General features: G+C 39.6%; 1 protein-coding gene across 2 annotated transcripts in view; it reads right to left on the minus strand.

The window, feature by feature from the left end:
- Positions 1-18,046, minus strand: part of Gli3 (GLI family zinc finger 3) — a 253,101-nt gene that overhangs the window by 73,191 nt on the left and 161,864 nt on the right. For both annotated transcript variants that reach the window (XM_051194720.1, XM_051194721.1), the window contains 3 exons: positions 9,030-9,235; positions 4,978-5,124; positions 1,905-2,106 (listed from right to left, as the gene is read on the minus strand). In XM_051194720.1, coding sequence (XP_051050677.1) covers positions 1,905-2,106; positions 4,978-5,124; positions 9,030-9,235 — 555 coding nt within the window. The remainder of the gene's footprint in view (positions 1-1,904; positions 2,107-4,977; positions 5,125-9,029; positions 9,236-18,046) is intronic.

Genomic DNA, 18,046 nt, shown 5'->3' on the forward strand with positions numbered 1-18,046 from the left:
TGTACAAATATCACAGTATGCTACATTTCTACATGGATATTTGAGTCAAGTCACATAACTACAAATTAAGATATAATTTATGGTAGCAGATGACCTAAGAACACAAGCTAGGAGAACAGGAATAACTTGCCTTGGTTGGAAAGCAACAGGCTGAAACATCACTGATGGTGTCATTAAGAAGTACCTTTGTTTTTTTTTTTTTTTTTTTTTTTAATAAATTTTATCCAATGGGGAAGAATTTTGTCCCACTGTGAACCCATGCCACCTTTAATAAAACATGACCCATTCCAACACACTGAACGTCTTACATGAAGCTGTTAAATATGCAGATTAGGGTCAAAGCTGAAATTTGACTACAGACAGATGCTTGAAGCCTACACTTGTGGCTATACTGGCTGACCCTGTGACACCAGAGACCCCACTCTACCTACTTGTTACATTGGCTGAACTTGAGAGACCACAGATCCCACACTATAGTCACATAGGCAGGTGCTTGCTTTGTCTCATGCTTCTACTTTTTATTGGCCATGTGAAAAGAAGAGCAGAAAATGAGAATCATTATTTATAATAATAACAACGTTAGCTTGCCTGCCAATGAGAATTACTGATATAATAATTGAACTAGAAAAGAATCAAAACTTCACTGGAAAGTGTTCTAGTGGAACAATAGTCTTAGCTATTCTTAATAAATATGGGGAGAATATTATTGTTTATGTGTATTTTAAAGTCACCATGAAAAGCTCAATTAAGAACTAGAGCTCTTGCCCATTCGTAGAAAATAAATAATTCTTATTAAAAAGCATGGTTTATAAAAACAGTCATTAAGTTGTATGTTCCATTTATTTATTGTGTTTTCTAGAGGTTTTTGTTTGTTTTTGATAGGATGTTAAGTAGCCCCAAATAGTCAAGTCACTATGTAGCAGAAGCTGGCCTTGAATTCCTGAAGCCTATTCTTCCCTTCCCAAGTTTCCTGTCATCATGCCATCTTCACCAGTATTTATTCTCAAAGGAAGGAATCATCTGCAGTCTGCAAACTATAATCCAATGATTATTACTAAGTGAATGCTTAAACCATGGTGAAAATTGTAGTGGAAATAAGAGCTAGTGAATATAACCAGGATTATTTAATTAACTATTAGAATACTATTTAATTCTGCCTCTATTATTTATAACCAGCACAGTTCAAACAAAGTGATTAGCTGACAAAGGTAGAGTGAATATCTCACAAATTCTTAACATTGCTTCTTTGTGTTCCTTTTGTATTCAGTGATAACATTTCAAATCTGATCATTAGCAACAGAAGCATTTTTATAATAACCATTTTATATTCCTTACATTCATGTAAGGGCATATTAAAATTACTTAACTGTACAGAAAAGATGGTCAATGTTTTTTATCTTTAAAAGTAAGCTGGAAATGTGTAATTTATTCTTGTTAGCTCACCAGTGATTGGCCCAGTTGGTGCCCCCAAGCCATATACATTTATTTTCTGTTGAACTAAAAGCATTGTTTTGAACCCTTTCATTTTCAATGCACCCTTTCTCTTGAGAGTTGGGAGGTAAGTTTGTCTGGTTTTGTTCCTCTTTTGTACACAAGCCAGGTAGCCAGGCAGAGGTGGATTTATTCTATAGACCTGGGTAAAAAGATCTGAAACTCTCTGTCCCTAAGAAGTAGATTGCATTATAACTGAGAAACTGCCATATAAGAACTCCACACTAATACATACAAACAAATTAATTTTGGCCCACAGTTGTGGTATTTAACCTGAATCCTGGTACAGGTACAGCAGCCTTGTGGCTCTTTATTCCTCTCAGATCACTGGTTTCTGAAAAAAGGCTTACTAGTTCATTTGAGCACTAACGTTTTATTATAAAGACACATAATGGATTCGGGAAAATACAAACCTGATTGCACTTGCCGATAAGTGCCCATAGGAACCACTTGCTGAAGAGCTGCTACGGGAGTTATTGAGAATTGTGACCAGGGAGTTAGGAGATGTTCTTATCATGGTCTGAAGGTCGAAGCTATGATCTGACAGTGGTGATATGGACAGTGTGCGTTTTCGGCTGGGCCTAGCTGACAGCCTGGGGCTAGGAAATCTGGCGCCTGTTACAAAAACAAAACAGAACTTGATTACCTACAGCCAGAATCTATATGTTATTGACTACTACTTCTCAGAGCAAAAGTAGAGGGATAGAACTTGGCAACTTGTGGTGACAAGTATCTCTCCTCCCCCTTGTGATGTACTGGCTACAATTGAGGAAATTAGGGCAAAATATTTATCTTCCAGGGGCTTACCTCAGAGGAGAGCTGTTTATTAATGTGCAGGCAAAATGATAAATTGCTCAACAAAAGGGAGAGACTTTTATGTGTTATCCTTCTCATTTCTAATGATTTATGAATCTGACAGCTGCTTAGATATTCCCATCATTAATTCACCACAAGTGACAAAGACAGAGGTTCCCACAGTTGCAACACAATGCCCTCTCCACTCTAACACATACCATTTTAAGGCAATGAGGTGAATGACAAAAACCGAATGAAAGCATGCTAAAGTAAGGAATTTGGTGTAGTTATGCCTGCCTCTCCGTAATCCCAGCAGCTAAATGTTCCCTGGTAAACTTACAGCACCACTAAAACAAGGTACAAGGCATCACCCTAACCAGGGGTACCCAAAATGGAGGGATTTTGAACCCCATAAAACATCTGACAACATCTGGTTGTCATAATTCAGGGCATGCTATGGACATCTAGTAGGAAGAGGCCAGAATACTGTCAGATCTCTCTAGTTCACATAGCAGTCCCACTATATAGAACCTTGGATTCAGTGCTGTCAAAATGTGGGATTCCTCTCCTAAAAGCCTTCTCATCTAAGCATGTACATTCCATGTTGTTGGTCATGGTGCTCTACAAATGTTCCAAGGTGGGAGACATAAACTGTGCACACATGTGAGCAAGGCCCGAAATACCTACGGATATTGAAACGGACCTTTTTTCACCATTAAAGACCAGTTTCTAGATGTCAAGAAAAGCCCTCTCCTGGCCTCTTAATCTGGAGGTTAGCAACTCAATGTAAACACATGCCCACTTAATACAGTGGTTTCTAACGGAGGAGTGTCAATTAAATACGATTTGCATTTGAAATTGTTAGATGTCAAGATCTGAGTCAGGGCAGAGTACAGAACGCTGCCCACTGGTCCAGGCTTGCTTTTGGAAGATCTAGTCAGTCATAAAACTAAAGCTTAATGAGAGTGTGAGAGGTAATCCTGCCAGATAAGAAGCAAATCAATTACAAATAAGTTTCAATACAAAAAGAAGATTTTGTGTTTCCCAGCATGGGTACAACTCCTTTCAGAGACATGGCAATTTGGCCTTACACAGGAAAATTATAGTAGTAGGCAAATCTTTAGAGAAAAAGTGACAAGTCAGGAAATTCTATGGGAATATTTTCCCATAGAAGGCAGAGCCCTATTTATATTTTGTAGAGGTAGGAACTGAACTCAAAGCCTTGTAAGTGCTGGGTGAATACTCTACCACTGAGCTAGAAGCCCAGCCACAGAGCCTTCTTACTGCTCCAGCACAGGGAGTTCCAACCTAGTTTCTGTTAATTGTTTTTGTTTCTCCGTTCTAATAAAAATTTCTGACAAAGAAAGAGGAGCTTTCTTTTCATGTGATGAATGATAGGACATCTAAATTCCTACTTAATGACAGTCAATTTACCATATACTCTGGCAAATTAAAATTCCTTTAATTAGTTTTTACAAAGTAAAAGGGTAGCTTCATCCTTTATTTAGATAAAAAACCCGCCGCTGCCTGACTAAACATATTCTTATCAAATAGGGAAAGTAACGCAGGCCGACCTTCCAAGGAGTCTCTGTTATTTTAATTCTTTATTTGCAGATTTTTAAATAACTAATTTGCATAATAACGGTGAACTGTTCCCCCCTCAACAATCGCTAATTGAAATGTGGTTATGATGAATCTGAAACTTAAGCTCTTTATGCTACCAAGCCTAACAACAAAACCCCACAGAGTGTGCAACACAGTTCTTTTACTTTGTGTGTGGTAACAAGCTGCCCAATAGAGGCCAGCACCAGGCCACACTCCTTTGGGGTGCACCAAGGTCATCCTGGGTGATTAGCAGACTCAGATTGTCCATTTTTATTCCTGTATGGACCAACCATCTCTTTCTATCCAAAATCTGAGGTTTAGATTCACAAAAACACACCCCTGACCAGGATGACTCCAGATAAGATTCTAGTTGGAAACACAAGGGTTAAACATCACTGCTAGAAAAACCATATTTTCCTTAGTCTGGCTTTAGCTTCACTCTTCAAGGCCCTGTAAAAAGATATTTACTGAACTGGTCCTTGTCAGAGATGAGAGCTCTGAGGTACTCTAAAAAGCCATTATAGGCCCATTGTGAACCAAAGGAATCCTAATGCGCCTCTAGGCACCCCTCAAGTGACACGCATATCACATGATCTTTGTTTCCTTCATTGCCACATGCGAGAATTTGGAAATGTTTCTGGACTTTTCCCCCCTTTGTGGAACTATTATGAACCTTTCATGTTCTTAGCAGCTGCAAAGAGTCTTCATGAAACACAATTTTAAATATAAGGATATGTGAATGAAAATAAACATGTCTTATAGTTTCTTGATTTTTTTTTTTTAAAAAAATGCTTAATTTCAAAAGAATAAAATCTACAATATTAGAGTGGCCATGAAAAGTCCATCCAGGTAGCAAACCTGTTCCTTTATTTTTATATCACAAGAAACAGCAGGATAATTTGTTGATCAGTTTCATTCCCAGGATAGCTACCACCAACTACAGTTCTCTACATATCTTAGTTCACCAGGAGACAACAGGCCATCTCAAGGCTGGCTTCATCTATGGAAACCTTTGTAGGCTTCTCTCCATTTCCTAGTTAGCATTTGTTCTCTCCCAGGGCTCCATCAAACAGCCTTGTCACTTACTATCCATGGCATGAAGGTACTCCATGTGGATGGCCCCTGCACCAGCGGTGGCAGCTGAGGGAAGGATGTCTGCATAGGGGCTTCGCTGGCCTGTCAGCAGGGCCATTTGGTGATAGTATTCTGCAGGGCTGACTCCAGCATGGGGGGCTGCAAGATGAAACAGGATGGTGACAGTTACCAAAAGGACAAGTAGCCACTTTTTTTTAAGTGTCCCAAGTCCACTTACCATTTGTCCTACAAACACATCTCTCTTATGGCTCCGTGGAATAAAGCTGTTCTAAGTATGCATTCACTGGTATTTGTCTTTATTTGAAAGCTATATATATACATATATATGTATACATACATATATGTATATATATTAAAATACATTAGAGAGCTAACGGCCACTAGACTGATAGCTGGGAAGCCAGCATGGGACTGACTCAGGCCCCCCTGAATACGGGTCTCAGCCAGAAGGACTGAGCAGTCTAAGGGACCTCAGACACTGGAGCCAGGATATATCCCTGGTGCACAAAAGGACTTCGCGAACACATCCCCCATGAAGGGATAACAGCCTTAATCTAAAGACAGGAGAGAAGCCCTAGTCCCTACTTCATATGACCTGTCAGATCTACATGACCCCAACTGGATGGCATTCCCCTACATATGGAAATGGGGTGGGGGGATGGGAGGGGAGGGTGGTTAGAGTGCATGTGAGAGGGCAGAGAGGGTAAAAGGGAGGGAAGGAGGGAGGATTTGAGGGAGGGAGGAAGAGGGAACTGGGATCGACATGTAAAATAATAAATTAAATTAAAAAAAATGCTTTGACTCCAAAATTTAAGTTCAAGGACAAGTTACTGGGGAAAAGGATATTTCTATTTTTGTTTCCACAGAAAAATGAAAAGATGTGGATTCCTTCCAGACTAATGTGGTTTGATCAAGCCAGGCCGCCTGAAACAGAGTACGAGGTGATCCTACATTCAAAACAGCTGGACAAAGCAGCCTTACAGACTACAGCCAGGATTTCTGAATCTTCTTTGAATCCCCCAGGACAGTGCCTCTTACCAGCAGGAAGTAGTTTGGAAAGAACGATGCCCAAATTCCCAAATATTGTCTATAAATATTTGTTTTCATTTAAATGGACTTGGTTATATAAAATAAATTTTAAAAATACATTAGAAAAGTTTTGCTCTTTGTTTAAAGAAATTAACATGAATTCAAACATGAATTCAAAATTATATATATACATATATGAAAGGAGAGAAAGAGAGTCATGTATCTTTTTAAGATGAGACATATTCTGAGAAATGTGTCATTCAGGCAATTTTGTCATTTTGGGATCACAGAGCAGACATGTATACAATAAGAAGACAATGATGTCAACTACACAACGTAATTTATGGGGATTCTAACATACACAAACTTGCCCCAGTGTTGGTACCAGAATGATGGCTGTATGTAGATGGTCATGACTGACTGCCTCTCTCTGCAAAGAAAATAGTTGCCTATAGACAATTGCTGCATGCTCATACTTCTTACAACAGTAGACAACTCAGACAACTGTGATATCTTTGCAGACATACTTAAAATACTTCCCTAGGCTCCTGACAGAAGTGTCTAAGTTAACACTCACTAACATGAGAAGTCAGAGTTTACAAGAAAGAAAAAAGGGCAAGCACAGCATTAATGACACACAACCGAATGATAAGCTGCAATTTCATGTTCCAGGGTTTAAAAGTTCCTTTTTTCCTTTTTTTCTCCCACTACAAAATCAAAAAGAAAATGTACCTATCAATCTGGAACAATTTACCGGCAAGAGTCAGCCTCACATGAGTAGGATAATAATTGGTTTCCACCTGCCAATTTACATGCAAGAGCAGGAAGATACTGTAGCAGTTCTGAGGGTGGCCTCTAGATTTTCAGAAATCTGGATTAAAAGAAGACCTACAAGGCATGTGGGAGCCAAAAGTAAAGTAAAGGTTTATAATGACTAGCAATAGGCAGAAGAATCCTGGCAATAGGTATCCTGAATTTGTATACATTTGCAATACTTTTTATGCGTGTTACATAGCAAAAAGGGGTATTTTTAAAAATATAAGACTACAAAAGGAAAACATTAGTGGAATTATTTGGTTGGGTATTATGGTGCTTTGAGTGAGAATGACCCACCAAAAGCATACAAGTTTGAAAACTTCGCTGCTAGTTAGAGGAACTGTTTGGGAAGGATTAGGAGGTATGCCCTTATTGGAGGAGATGTGTCATTGGGGGTGGACTTTGAGGTTTTAGAAGTTCACACCATTGTTAACTGGCTCTTTCTCTGCCTTCTACTTGTGGATAAGGAAACTCTCAGCTACTGCTCCACTGTCATGCCTGCCTGCCTGGGGTCAGGATGGTCATAGATCTATCCCTATGGAACTGTAAGCCCCAATGAATGCGTCTGTAAGTTGCCTTGGTCATGGTGCCTCATCGAATCAATGGAAAAGTAACTAAGACAGTTACTAACTGGAATAGTAGAGTCAGGGAAGGGAAGGCAGACCCACTAATCAATCAACAGATATTTTATTCACACTCATTAAATGCAAACAATGAGACTGATTTCCATAAAGTAGCCACAAGTTACCATGCCCTCAGCCAATCAAATTTCTATAAGCCAGCTGTATACAAGCTTCTTCCTCACTCTCTTTACCTGCACCCCTAGTGGTTATTTTTACCACCATCCACTCCTTTATCACAAAATAAAGTTCCAAGCAAAACTCTTAATCATGTTTTACCTTTTGCTGGTTTTAAAAATGTAAATATTACTCAAATGAGAAGATAAATCCATTGGGTACCTTACAAAAATAGCCATTGCACTGAATACTTTAAAAAAAAAAAAAACCAAAAGGAAGACACATGGGGGGTGGTAACTGTTTCTAGAAATACACAGAATGGATGATTCCTCAGAAACGTCATGCATGTTGCCACTGTGCAAAAACAACCTCAGAATATGGTTCCCATGTTAGAATTAGGAGACAGGAAGTCACAGCAAAGAGTTCAGTGAAATGGTCTGCATGATGTTCCTGTACTCTGCAACCAGAAGAATTGATGTATATTCTGCAGTGAAGCACGCATAGCCTCACCAGTAAACAGTAAGGCTTATGCAGTTCTGTGGCTTAATGCAGAGCTGGGCAGTTGTAGGCAAAAGATCATTCATTCTGTGTGTGTGTGTGTGTGTGTGTGTGTGTGTGTGTGTGTGTGTGTGTGTGTGTGTGATATAGTGAATATTTTCCCCAAGTCTTAACAGGAGGGTCTGAATAACTAGCTCCAATTTTACAAAAATGTGGGAAAGTTTTACCCGAGGATGAAACCTACATTTTAAGCCTAAAATGAGCTCCAGGGATTACAGGAATAAAGAATAAAGTCTATCTCTTTTTCTTTGCCCATTGTTTGGTTTTATGTGGCATGTTCAAGAACTGAAGGCACACCTAACAACCCCACCTCCCATTCTCAATTTTCGATACTTACAGTGTGGCCCACCATGGACCAACAGTATCAACATCACATAGAAGCTTTTATGACCACAAAGACTCAGGTCTCCCACTCCACATTTTTCCCGTCCCCATCATCTATCAAGATCCCCAGATGACATATATATGCACAGTAGAGTTTGTCAAGCTCTGTTCTCAGAGACACATTTACATAAACATGTCTTTTCAACATACAGAACATAAGTGCATTCATTAGAAGATGGTCAAAGCACTCAGTGAATTCACACAAGCATGGGATACCTGCAGGACTTACCTAATCATGTGTGGAGTGCCGAAGAGAAGGACATAATAGCAAGTAGGGGAGTCAGTAAGACCTTGCTTTGAGTTCCAACTTACTTAATTCCTCTGCCAACTGCTATCCTTACATGAAAATATGGACACTACCACCCAAGGAAGCAGTGTTGTAAGTGGGAATTTAATCTTCAAGTTTGTTCCCATGTCTGTCATGTGGAAAACCTCAGGATATACTAGATCTGCTTAATAGAGGGCCACACAGGAAATGTAATAGCCAGGTGGTCTATGGAAGAATTGTCTGAGACTTACCATCTGTAGGGCTCAGCCCTCGGGCAGCTGAGATCATGGAGAGGGATGGGCTGCTGTGCAACGAGCGGATGTAGTCCATATACGGGTTGATGTAAGGATGTGGGGGGCTGAAGGGGGACTCTGAAGCTGCAGTGGGGTTACGGTGTGGGGAGATCCTAATGAAGGGCAGGTCTGGATACGTCGGGCTACTAGATAAGGCAGAAGGCCTAGAAAGGGAGAAAAAGACACATATACATGAGATATGCACCCCCATACATGAAGGAACATATATATGTTCTTCACATTATGTGAAGAAATATGCCTTGGAAAAATCTGTCAGTTAGTCAGTTATAAACCAATGTTTAGCATTCTTACCTTTATATTAGGATGGTGTAATCCAGGTAAAAGAATACTATGAAATTATCTGAAAAAGAAAACTCACTTCTGATCTATTTCACAGCACTCTGAAGATGGATTAAAAAAGAAAAAGAAAAAAGGCCAGCCTTAGTCAGGTGTGGTAACAGATGACTGTAATGCTAGAACTCTGGAGGCTGGGACAGAAGGGTAATAAGTTCAAGGCCTATAATATAGTTATTAGTTCAAGGCCAGCCTAAGAGACTCTGGCTTAAAAAGTAGATAAGGTTTCAGCTCAGTGATAAAATACCTGTTTGATCCTTGCTGTAAGACAGACAAACAGACAGGCAGGCAGACAGACAGACACACACACACTCAGCCGTTAATTTTCCCCGTGAAGAAAATCCTCAGCAGCCAATGAACTATGACTCTGTTTTCCAATTGATCCAAATATTAATAACACCCCTTGAAACTTACTTCTTGTAGTGCTTCCTTATTAAACACAACAGAATTTATCTGGTTTGAGCCTGTAGATGGCAAAGCTGCCCATGAGACAGAAGAAACAATCTGTGAGAGATGCCAAAGTAGTCTCTATAGCTGTGCACATGCTTCCAGAGGGCTTGCAAGTAAGGAAAACTGACTTCCACTGCTTAAAGGCAACTTCTCTTTTACAAGAGGCAGTGCCAAGAATTCTGCTATTGCTTATTTTTCAGCTGGATCCTTATAAAATTCATTTAGTAAGGAACCAACAACTGAGCATCATTGGGTTTCATCAAGCTCAGGCCTTGGTAAGCAATGAGCTAATGGAAAGGTTTGGTTTCTTGAAGTACAAACTCTACAGTGCTCCCTATGTATTTGATCTCAGAGAGTCCTGTCTGTAACTTCATCCTCACCACACACATACATTAAGCCACTCCTGGCAACCCCAGGGACAGCCATGTCTTGAATGGTATGTCTGGAGAACCCTGCACCTCTGTGCTCCTTCCCTAATAAACTGTTTCTCCAGTGGATGATTCAGGGAACTAGCTGTGGCAGTTAAGACTTGCGTACTCCCTGCTTGTCCCATTTGCACAGGCCACAATCAGAAGAACAGGCTCCGATAGAGACATAGTCCTGAGAGCACATGCTTAGGAGTGAAATGAAAGAAAGTAAAATGCCATTTCCCCCCTGGAGAAGCACAGACACTGCCACTGGACCCTGGGCCCTGTCATCCTGTCAGAATAGGATCATAATGGAAAGGGCTCCAGCAAGTGTGCTGGGCATGTGAAGCAAAGATGCAATATTCTCTTCCTAGAAAATAAGATGCAATAAGGTTCTGAGATTGCAAGGATTTTCTAGTCTGTATTTGTTACTCAGATGCTAATTCTGGTGAAGTACAATCAAACTCAGTTTCCTAAATTTGCACACAAAATGTAAAAAGTCTCTAACAAGGCAGTTCCTGAGAATGGAACATTATTAGCACCTAGTAATGTGCAAAATTACAAATAAATAACATTGTGACTATAACATGCATACATGGATAGCTTCTGCATGCTATGCACACTATCTGTTTATGTATCAATTTGGAAACCTAAAGGCCTTTGTTCCACCTAATAAAAATAAACAAACTGGCAGAAGCTGTCAGTCTACCTCAGCTCTCTACTACAAGAGGCGTTTGCTTCATGTCTCTGGAAAATCATTCTCTAACCTCCACGTGGCCTTCAGGTGCTGGTTAAACCAAGCTCCATTCAGACATGTCACAGAGTACACAGGAAGCTCACATTCATTTCTGCCAGAAAGAATGACTAATCCCTCCAATTTGACTCAAAAATAATCCTCATAAAACAAACCCCAGACAGGCGGTGGTGGTGCATGCCTTTAATCCTAGTACTTGGGAAGCAAGACAAGTGGATCTCAGTGAGTTTCAGGCCAGCCTGGTCTACAGAGCAAGTTCTAGGATAACCAGGACTATTAGAAGAGAAACTCTTATCTCAAAAATCCAAAAGCAACAACAACAAAAAAAAACAAACAAACAAAACCCATAAACCTCTCAATGTTTTTGTTTTTTTAACTGGGATACCAGCAGACACACAAACAGTAGAAACCACCTAGAAACACTGTGGTAATCTCCAGTAGATTGAACAATCAGAAATACAAACTTCTGGAGCATGTCAACCATCCTGGTGGGTCATTTTGTTTCTGTTTCTGACATTCTCTCCTTATCAGGCCCAATTCCACTTAGGACAACCATGCCCGGGAAGACAAATGCATACTCAGAAATACATGGAAAGCAGAGAAGGAGGGCTGGGGCAGCCACTCATCCCAGGGCAAGGCAAGGAAGTAGAGGCTCCAAGGTTACTGGCTTCAGGAACTCTTTGGCTTCTTTCTGAGCCTTTGACACAGGAAGACTGAAGAACTCCAGGAGCTTCCCAAAAGGACACTAGACCTACCACTTCATCTGTGACAAGGCTGCTGGTCTCAAGGCCATGAATGTACAAGTGAGAAGTAGCAGCGGAAAGGATATTACGCCAAGATTCGGAGCTAAAGCTGGTAGATTTTAACCACCTGCCAAATGGGTCCCTTCCAGACAGATGCACTCAGAGATACTCGATCACTGTTTACAAACAAGGTGACTGGGACAGGCTTCAGAGAAGAGTGCAAAATAAGCACACTGCTTATTAACTGCCCTCAGGAAACAAGCCATCTGGTAAATTCAAGCCATCCACTTCTCCTGCATGAACAGGAATGTGTTTCACAATGTGATTCAATGGGGGCTCATCAGGACTCCCGAAGACAGGCACCAGACTGTCAGTAGAGGAAGGCAGGGGGAAGGCAGCTCAGTGGCTGGCAGCTGTATAATCTAGACAGTCTCCATCCTCACTGTGCATTGCTGTTGGAGGTCAGGGGGTAATCTAACTTGTGGTTAATAAAAGTCCCATGACTGCCTACTACACAGGCTTACCCATAATACATAAAGGCTTCTATACATCGGCACATATAAAATCCTATAAAACAACATACAAACAAGCACATATATCAGGATTGGCACATATGGAATGCTACATAATTTCAAATCTTTAAATGTAGAGAGCTTTTGTTTGTAAAGACATTCTAGCCAGGTATGGTGGTGCACACCTTTAATCCTTTAATCCAAGAACTCCTGAAGTGTGTGATCTCTGAGTTTGAGGTGGGCCTGGTTAAACTAGGAGGGTAGAAGGAGGGAAGGAGAGAGAGGGAGAGAGATACACTCTTTCTCTCTCAGCATAACCAAGCTGCAGCAGTCTTCTGATACCCCAAACCACACACAGATAGATTCTTGCCACTTTGAATGTTCTCTAGGAGCACAGTCTTTCACTCGGCTTTATTCACTTAGTGACAAGCAGTTGTTTCCTTAAATGTCCTTTCACTGATGAAAAGCTTCTTTTCTCTCTGTAGTGTGTTCGTTCACTCTGTGCATCAATGGATTTCATTATAATGCTTACACGTGCATATAAAGGATCTTTGATACTATCCATTTGCCATTATCCTCTTTTATCTCCCCTCCTCATGTACACCATCTCAAATAGTTCAATATCTTAAAAAACAAAACAAAAACTGGATTCTACATGACAGAAAATGCGTATTTGTTTTTCTGAGTCCTTCTTGTTTGAACATAATTTTCCATTCCCTCCATCTTCTTGAAAGTGGCATAATCCTGTTTGTGTTTTAAAATTCATTTCTTTTCAGCACCATACAATACTCTACTAATAAGATGAGTCATAGTTTACTTATCCATACCACTACTGAATGTATCGTGGCCAATTGCAATTGTGGCAATTACGATTACAGCTGCTATAAGCATCTATTTATAGTCTCCACAACATCAGCTCAGATAAGAGGGCATTTGTCCTCTTCCATTAAGAACCTCCTTGGATTTCCCAGGTCTCTCTTTGTAAAGTCAGAGAACCACATAGCATGAGGTGGCTAAGCTTATGAACTCACTAATGTAATGCAGGGCCTCAGAGGAAAGGACCAGAATGTTGGCTACAACTCCTCTTACTCACACCAGTCTCCTGACTCATGAGATGGATGCACAGGGACACCAGCAGCTTCCTCCCTGCTGTGACAGCTGGAAGCCACACATACACCCCTGATGCCAATGGCTTTTTAAAATGGCCAATAACAATGTCCAGATGACAACCTAGCTTCCAAGCACTGCAGGGGCTGTGGGTCCACATCTCATAGTCTCCGTTTATCTAAGGTGGACTTCTACATCAGACCCTATGTGGTGGTTTGACTAAGGATGGTCCCCACGGGCTCATATATTTGAATGCTTGGTTATCAGGAATGGCACTGCCTGGGAAGAGTTGGGAGGTGTGGCCTTGTTGGAGGAAGTGTCACTGAGTGCAGACTTTGAGGTTTCAAGGGCCTATGCTAGGCACAGTGTCTCTTCCTGTTGCTTGTGTTTCCAGAGGCAGAATTCTCAGCTACTTTTCCAGTACATGTCTGCCTGTGAGTAACCATACTCTCTACCATATAATGGACTAACCACTGAAAATGTAAGCTAGCCCCAACTAAAAGCTTTCTTTTATAGAGTTGCCGTGGTTATGGTGTCTCTTCATAGCAATGGAACACTGACAAGACAGACACCCTAATAAGCTGAGTTAGATGACTCTTCTGTAATGTTGACAAAAACAGTAATACTAAGACCCCATCCATCCATCCTTGAACTACAATGGCTAAAACAGCCAATATGTGTATATGTAACTGTATATAAATCAGGCTTTCACTAAAGCTGCTTCTAACATTGCCTAACAGAATCGCTTCCAAAGTCTTGGTAACTCGATTATTTGTCTGTTATGTCTATAATGGCATACACATCTGTGCAAGAAGGTTAAACTCTTTAAACTTAGCAGACATTGCAGTTTGAAGGAACTCATCAAAATACTGGCTAGAGGAGGGGTGAATTCTATATAAAGAAATACACAAGCAGCCACAAAATACATATAAATTATATATTTTATAAACTGTCATGAATGGGAGGGAGGGAAATTTTTATAATATTTCTATATAGTGTATTAAGATATGCTGCCACTAGCAAACACAAACAACAAAAAGCCACTGCAGAAATGGCTGGACTTCTTGTTTAGAGTTAAATATGCTTCTATAATCAAATCTGTCCGACTGGGTTGCTAAAACCACAGTGTGCAATACTTTGCACCATCTATGATAAAAACACTAAGCAAGGTTCATGCAGAATAGCAGTTTGTTCTCACACTGCAAGAGATACCTGTAATGTATCACTATAACACTGGCTTCTTTACCAGGGTTCCAAACTCAAGGAGTCTAAACTGTGGCTTATTATACATGTCTATTTTGTGGTTCACTTGGTTCTTTATAAAGCAATAGAGAGCGTTCATATCCAAGCAGTACCCTGAGAGGGACCAAAGAAGGGTTATTCTTATTTCAGCCAGTTAATTATTCAATGAAAGTATACTTTTAAACTTTTTATTTGGATTTATTTTTAATTAGGCATGTGTACCATGACATGTACATGTAGCGAGGTTGAGGGACAACTTGTGGGAGTCTGTCCTTTCCCTCCAGCATGTAGGACCTAGGGATTCAACTCATTAGGCTTACGGCAAGTGACTTTACCCACTGAGCCATATTACTGACCTCCCCATAAGATAGTTTTAATAAACCAAAATTATACTACATATTTGCTTTCTATATAGTAGAGAAAACAAATAGTAAAAACATCTACAGCTAATATGCGAGACACGGTCAGAAGTCTGTAGTCTGACACTTCATTTCTTCTAAACAAGGTAAGTGTTTCTATTATCTCTGACCTAGAAGCCCTTGGTGACCTGAGGTAGCTGGTAGTTTGGTGGCTCTGCATTGGCTTCTTCTATTCTTGCCGCTGGAGTATACAGGGCAGCTGGTTTTTAAGGTCTGAGTCAGATGGTTTTCTCCCATTGAGTTTCCACAAAAGAGATGCGCGGTATGTTAGTTGAGTTGGAAGCAGGAGTAAGAAGTCAGGGTATTCATTTCTCCATTTCCCTGCTCATTCTAGTCTGGGGTCCCATTCCTACACCAAGGCTCTGACTGTTGTTGTACGGCCCTCTTTTGTAGCTGCAGCCTTTACTGAATTCCCTTTTGTCTTCTTAATTCTCTTCATCCTGGAGGTCTTTACTACTTTCTGGCCAATATCCATTACCCTTTCCTTACCCCTGCTCAACATCATTCCATTAACTTGTCCAAACCCTAACTGACAGATCCATTCCCAGCACCATCTGAAGGTAGTTATGTTATGACTACATAACAAACTTTCACATCTTTTACAGATTGATCACTTTGGGTTTTAATTTTTTTAATGGCATCTATAAAGCACAAGGAAATGTTTCAACGACAGCTTCATTGAATTATATTTTATCAGTGAATCTCTTACTATGATTTCAATCCTTGGAGAAATTACAAGACACACAGTCACAAGTTACATGGTCCCCTTTCCCAGTGTTTATGATTGAGTGAACATGATCTGATAGGTAGAAGAGCACAAAAACATTAATAGAACATTAGGATGTACTGATTCTGAAACATGGATCATTAACCAGGACTTGAGACAGACAGGACAGATAGCAACCACAACAGTTAAGTTCAAATTCTGTGTAATATATGTATACATTAGTGCTAAGGCAATAATTGTTTTCTTAAATTTAGAATTTAAGAATTAATTATGATTTATTTAAAAGGGAGAGTATGAATTTTTATTTTATAAGTGAAACATCATCTCTACCTTATTTTCACTTTTGAATATTTAATCAAAAATCATTGTTAAGATCATGTATAGTGCAGCAAATTAAAATCACAATGAGTTATCATTAAACAACAATTCGAATGGCTATGGTCAAGATGTGCAGCAACAAGAACGCTCAGCTACTGTTAACCTTATGAGAGCACAACCGTTGACTGGCTGCTTGAGTAGATACATACTTCACTATCCAGTGACATAACGCCCAAAATAGGAGACCACAACAGCATTTTTCGTCTTCTATAAAATTAGGAATGGCTATCTAGTGACAGAATAATGAACAAATAATTCATAGAATACCAAACTATTAGGTGAATTACAAGAGAAACTCTCAAAATCAATAAGCTGAATGGAAACATCCTATCTAGAAGATACTCTAAAATCCCATTTATACAAAGTGTAACAGCAGCTAAAAGATACTCTAAGATCCCATTTAAACAAAGTTTGACAACAGCTAAAAACCAATGTTATAAGAAAAGAATATTAGAATATCCAGCTCTGCTTGCATGATGATGTCCAACATAGACACAAGGTGTGCAGGAATGTTCTGTTTCCAGTTGTAATTGTTAGATGTTTTTACTTTTGAACAAGCATTGCAGGTATGTACTCTTCTGCACACATTACTCAGTTTTTTTCAAAAAGATACACACATTTTCTGAGTGACACACATATTGAAATTTCTCATAGTAGTCTCATTTAAATTTAGAAAACAGTACAGAATACAATATTTTTAAAAATTTATAAAATATTTGTTGATTTATCCCCACCCCCACTCCCCAGATGGGGTTTCTCTGCATAGCCTTGGCTGTCCTCAAACTTACAGAGATCCACTTGCCTCTGCCTCCAGAGTGCTGGGAAGGTGTGTGCCACCACTGCCCAAAAATGTCTGGTGATTTTTAAAGGTAGAATAAATAATATAATATTATTACTGAACAAAGATAAACTTGTTAAGTCAGTGGCCTAAGTGCCAAGTAGACAAGAGAATAGAGTATATATGAACTCTGGGAGTAGAGAAAGCTGTTCCTAAAGTAAATCAGAGGCATTTCTTGTATAGGGAAAAGTCAAGAAACATCACACATAGATGCAAGTCCTTCTACCTAAGTACCATGTTATAGGACTGGTGTGATGGCTTATAGCAAAATGGACTTTATTCTGCCCAGAGAAAACTGCTAAGATCAACTTGATGAAAATGTTACTGCAATTATCTCTATTAAGAGATAAAAATTCCAAGGTTAAAAAATAAAAGTCCATCAAATCAACTATGATGCACAGTGACTTTTTTTTGGGGGGGGGGATAAGTGGAAAAAAGATTTTATAAAGGCTACTGCTTCAAGTAAGTCCTTGGAAGACAATAGGAATCTCATAGTTCTTCCTGCCTAGGTAATCATTTAACAAGAAACAGGGACAACAAAAGCTGAATAAATCTAACCCTTTAGATTTAACTTTACATTTAATTATGTATTTTTTTATTTTGTGTGTGCACATACAAGTACACATAAGCATACATCATGGTGCACAGTTGGTGGTCAGAGGACAACGTGGAGGAGTTTGGTTCTCTTCTCCAACCACATAGGTTCTAGGAATGGGAATTGAACTCTAGCTAGCAGGCTTGGTGGCGTGTACCTTTTCTAGCTTGCCATCTTGCCCGCCCTCTAACACTTTAGAAACAAGGGCGGGACAGGAAAGCTGGGGGCAAGCCAGCAGACTTCATTTAGATGACACTGATAAAATGGTGTCTAAATAGCAAGTTTCAAACATTTTCATACATGAATATTACACTCAAAATTACAACATTAATAAGTCTAACTTCTGAAAAATAGAGTATACAAAGTTTCAATTTTGGCAATATGTAATAAAATAGAATTCTTTTCTCTCTTTAAAAAAAAGTACTGTGTAATGAGCAATAGAGTTCATG

This window comes from Phodopus roborovskii, unplaced genomic scaffold (assembly GCF_943737965.1).
Source record: "Phodopus roborovskii unplaced genomic scaffold, PHOROB, whole genome shotgun sequence".
Lineage (NCBI taxonomy): Eukaryota > Metazoa > Chordata > Mammalia > Rodentia > Cricetidae > Phodopus > Phodopus roborovskii.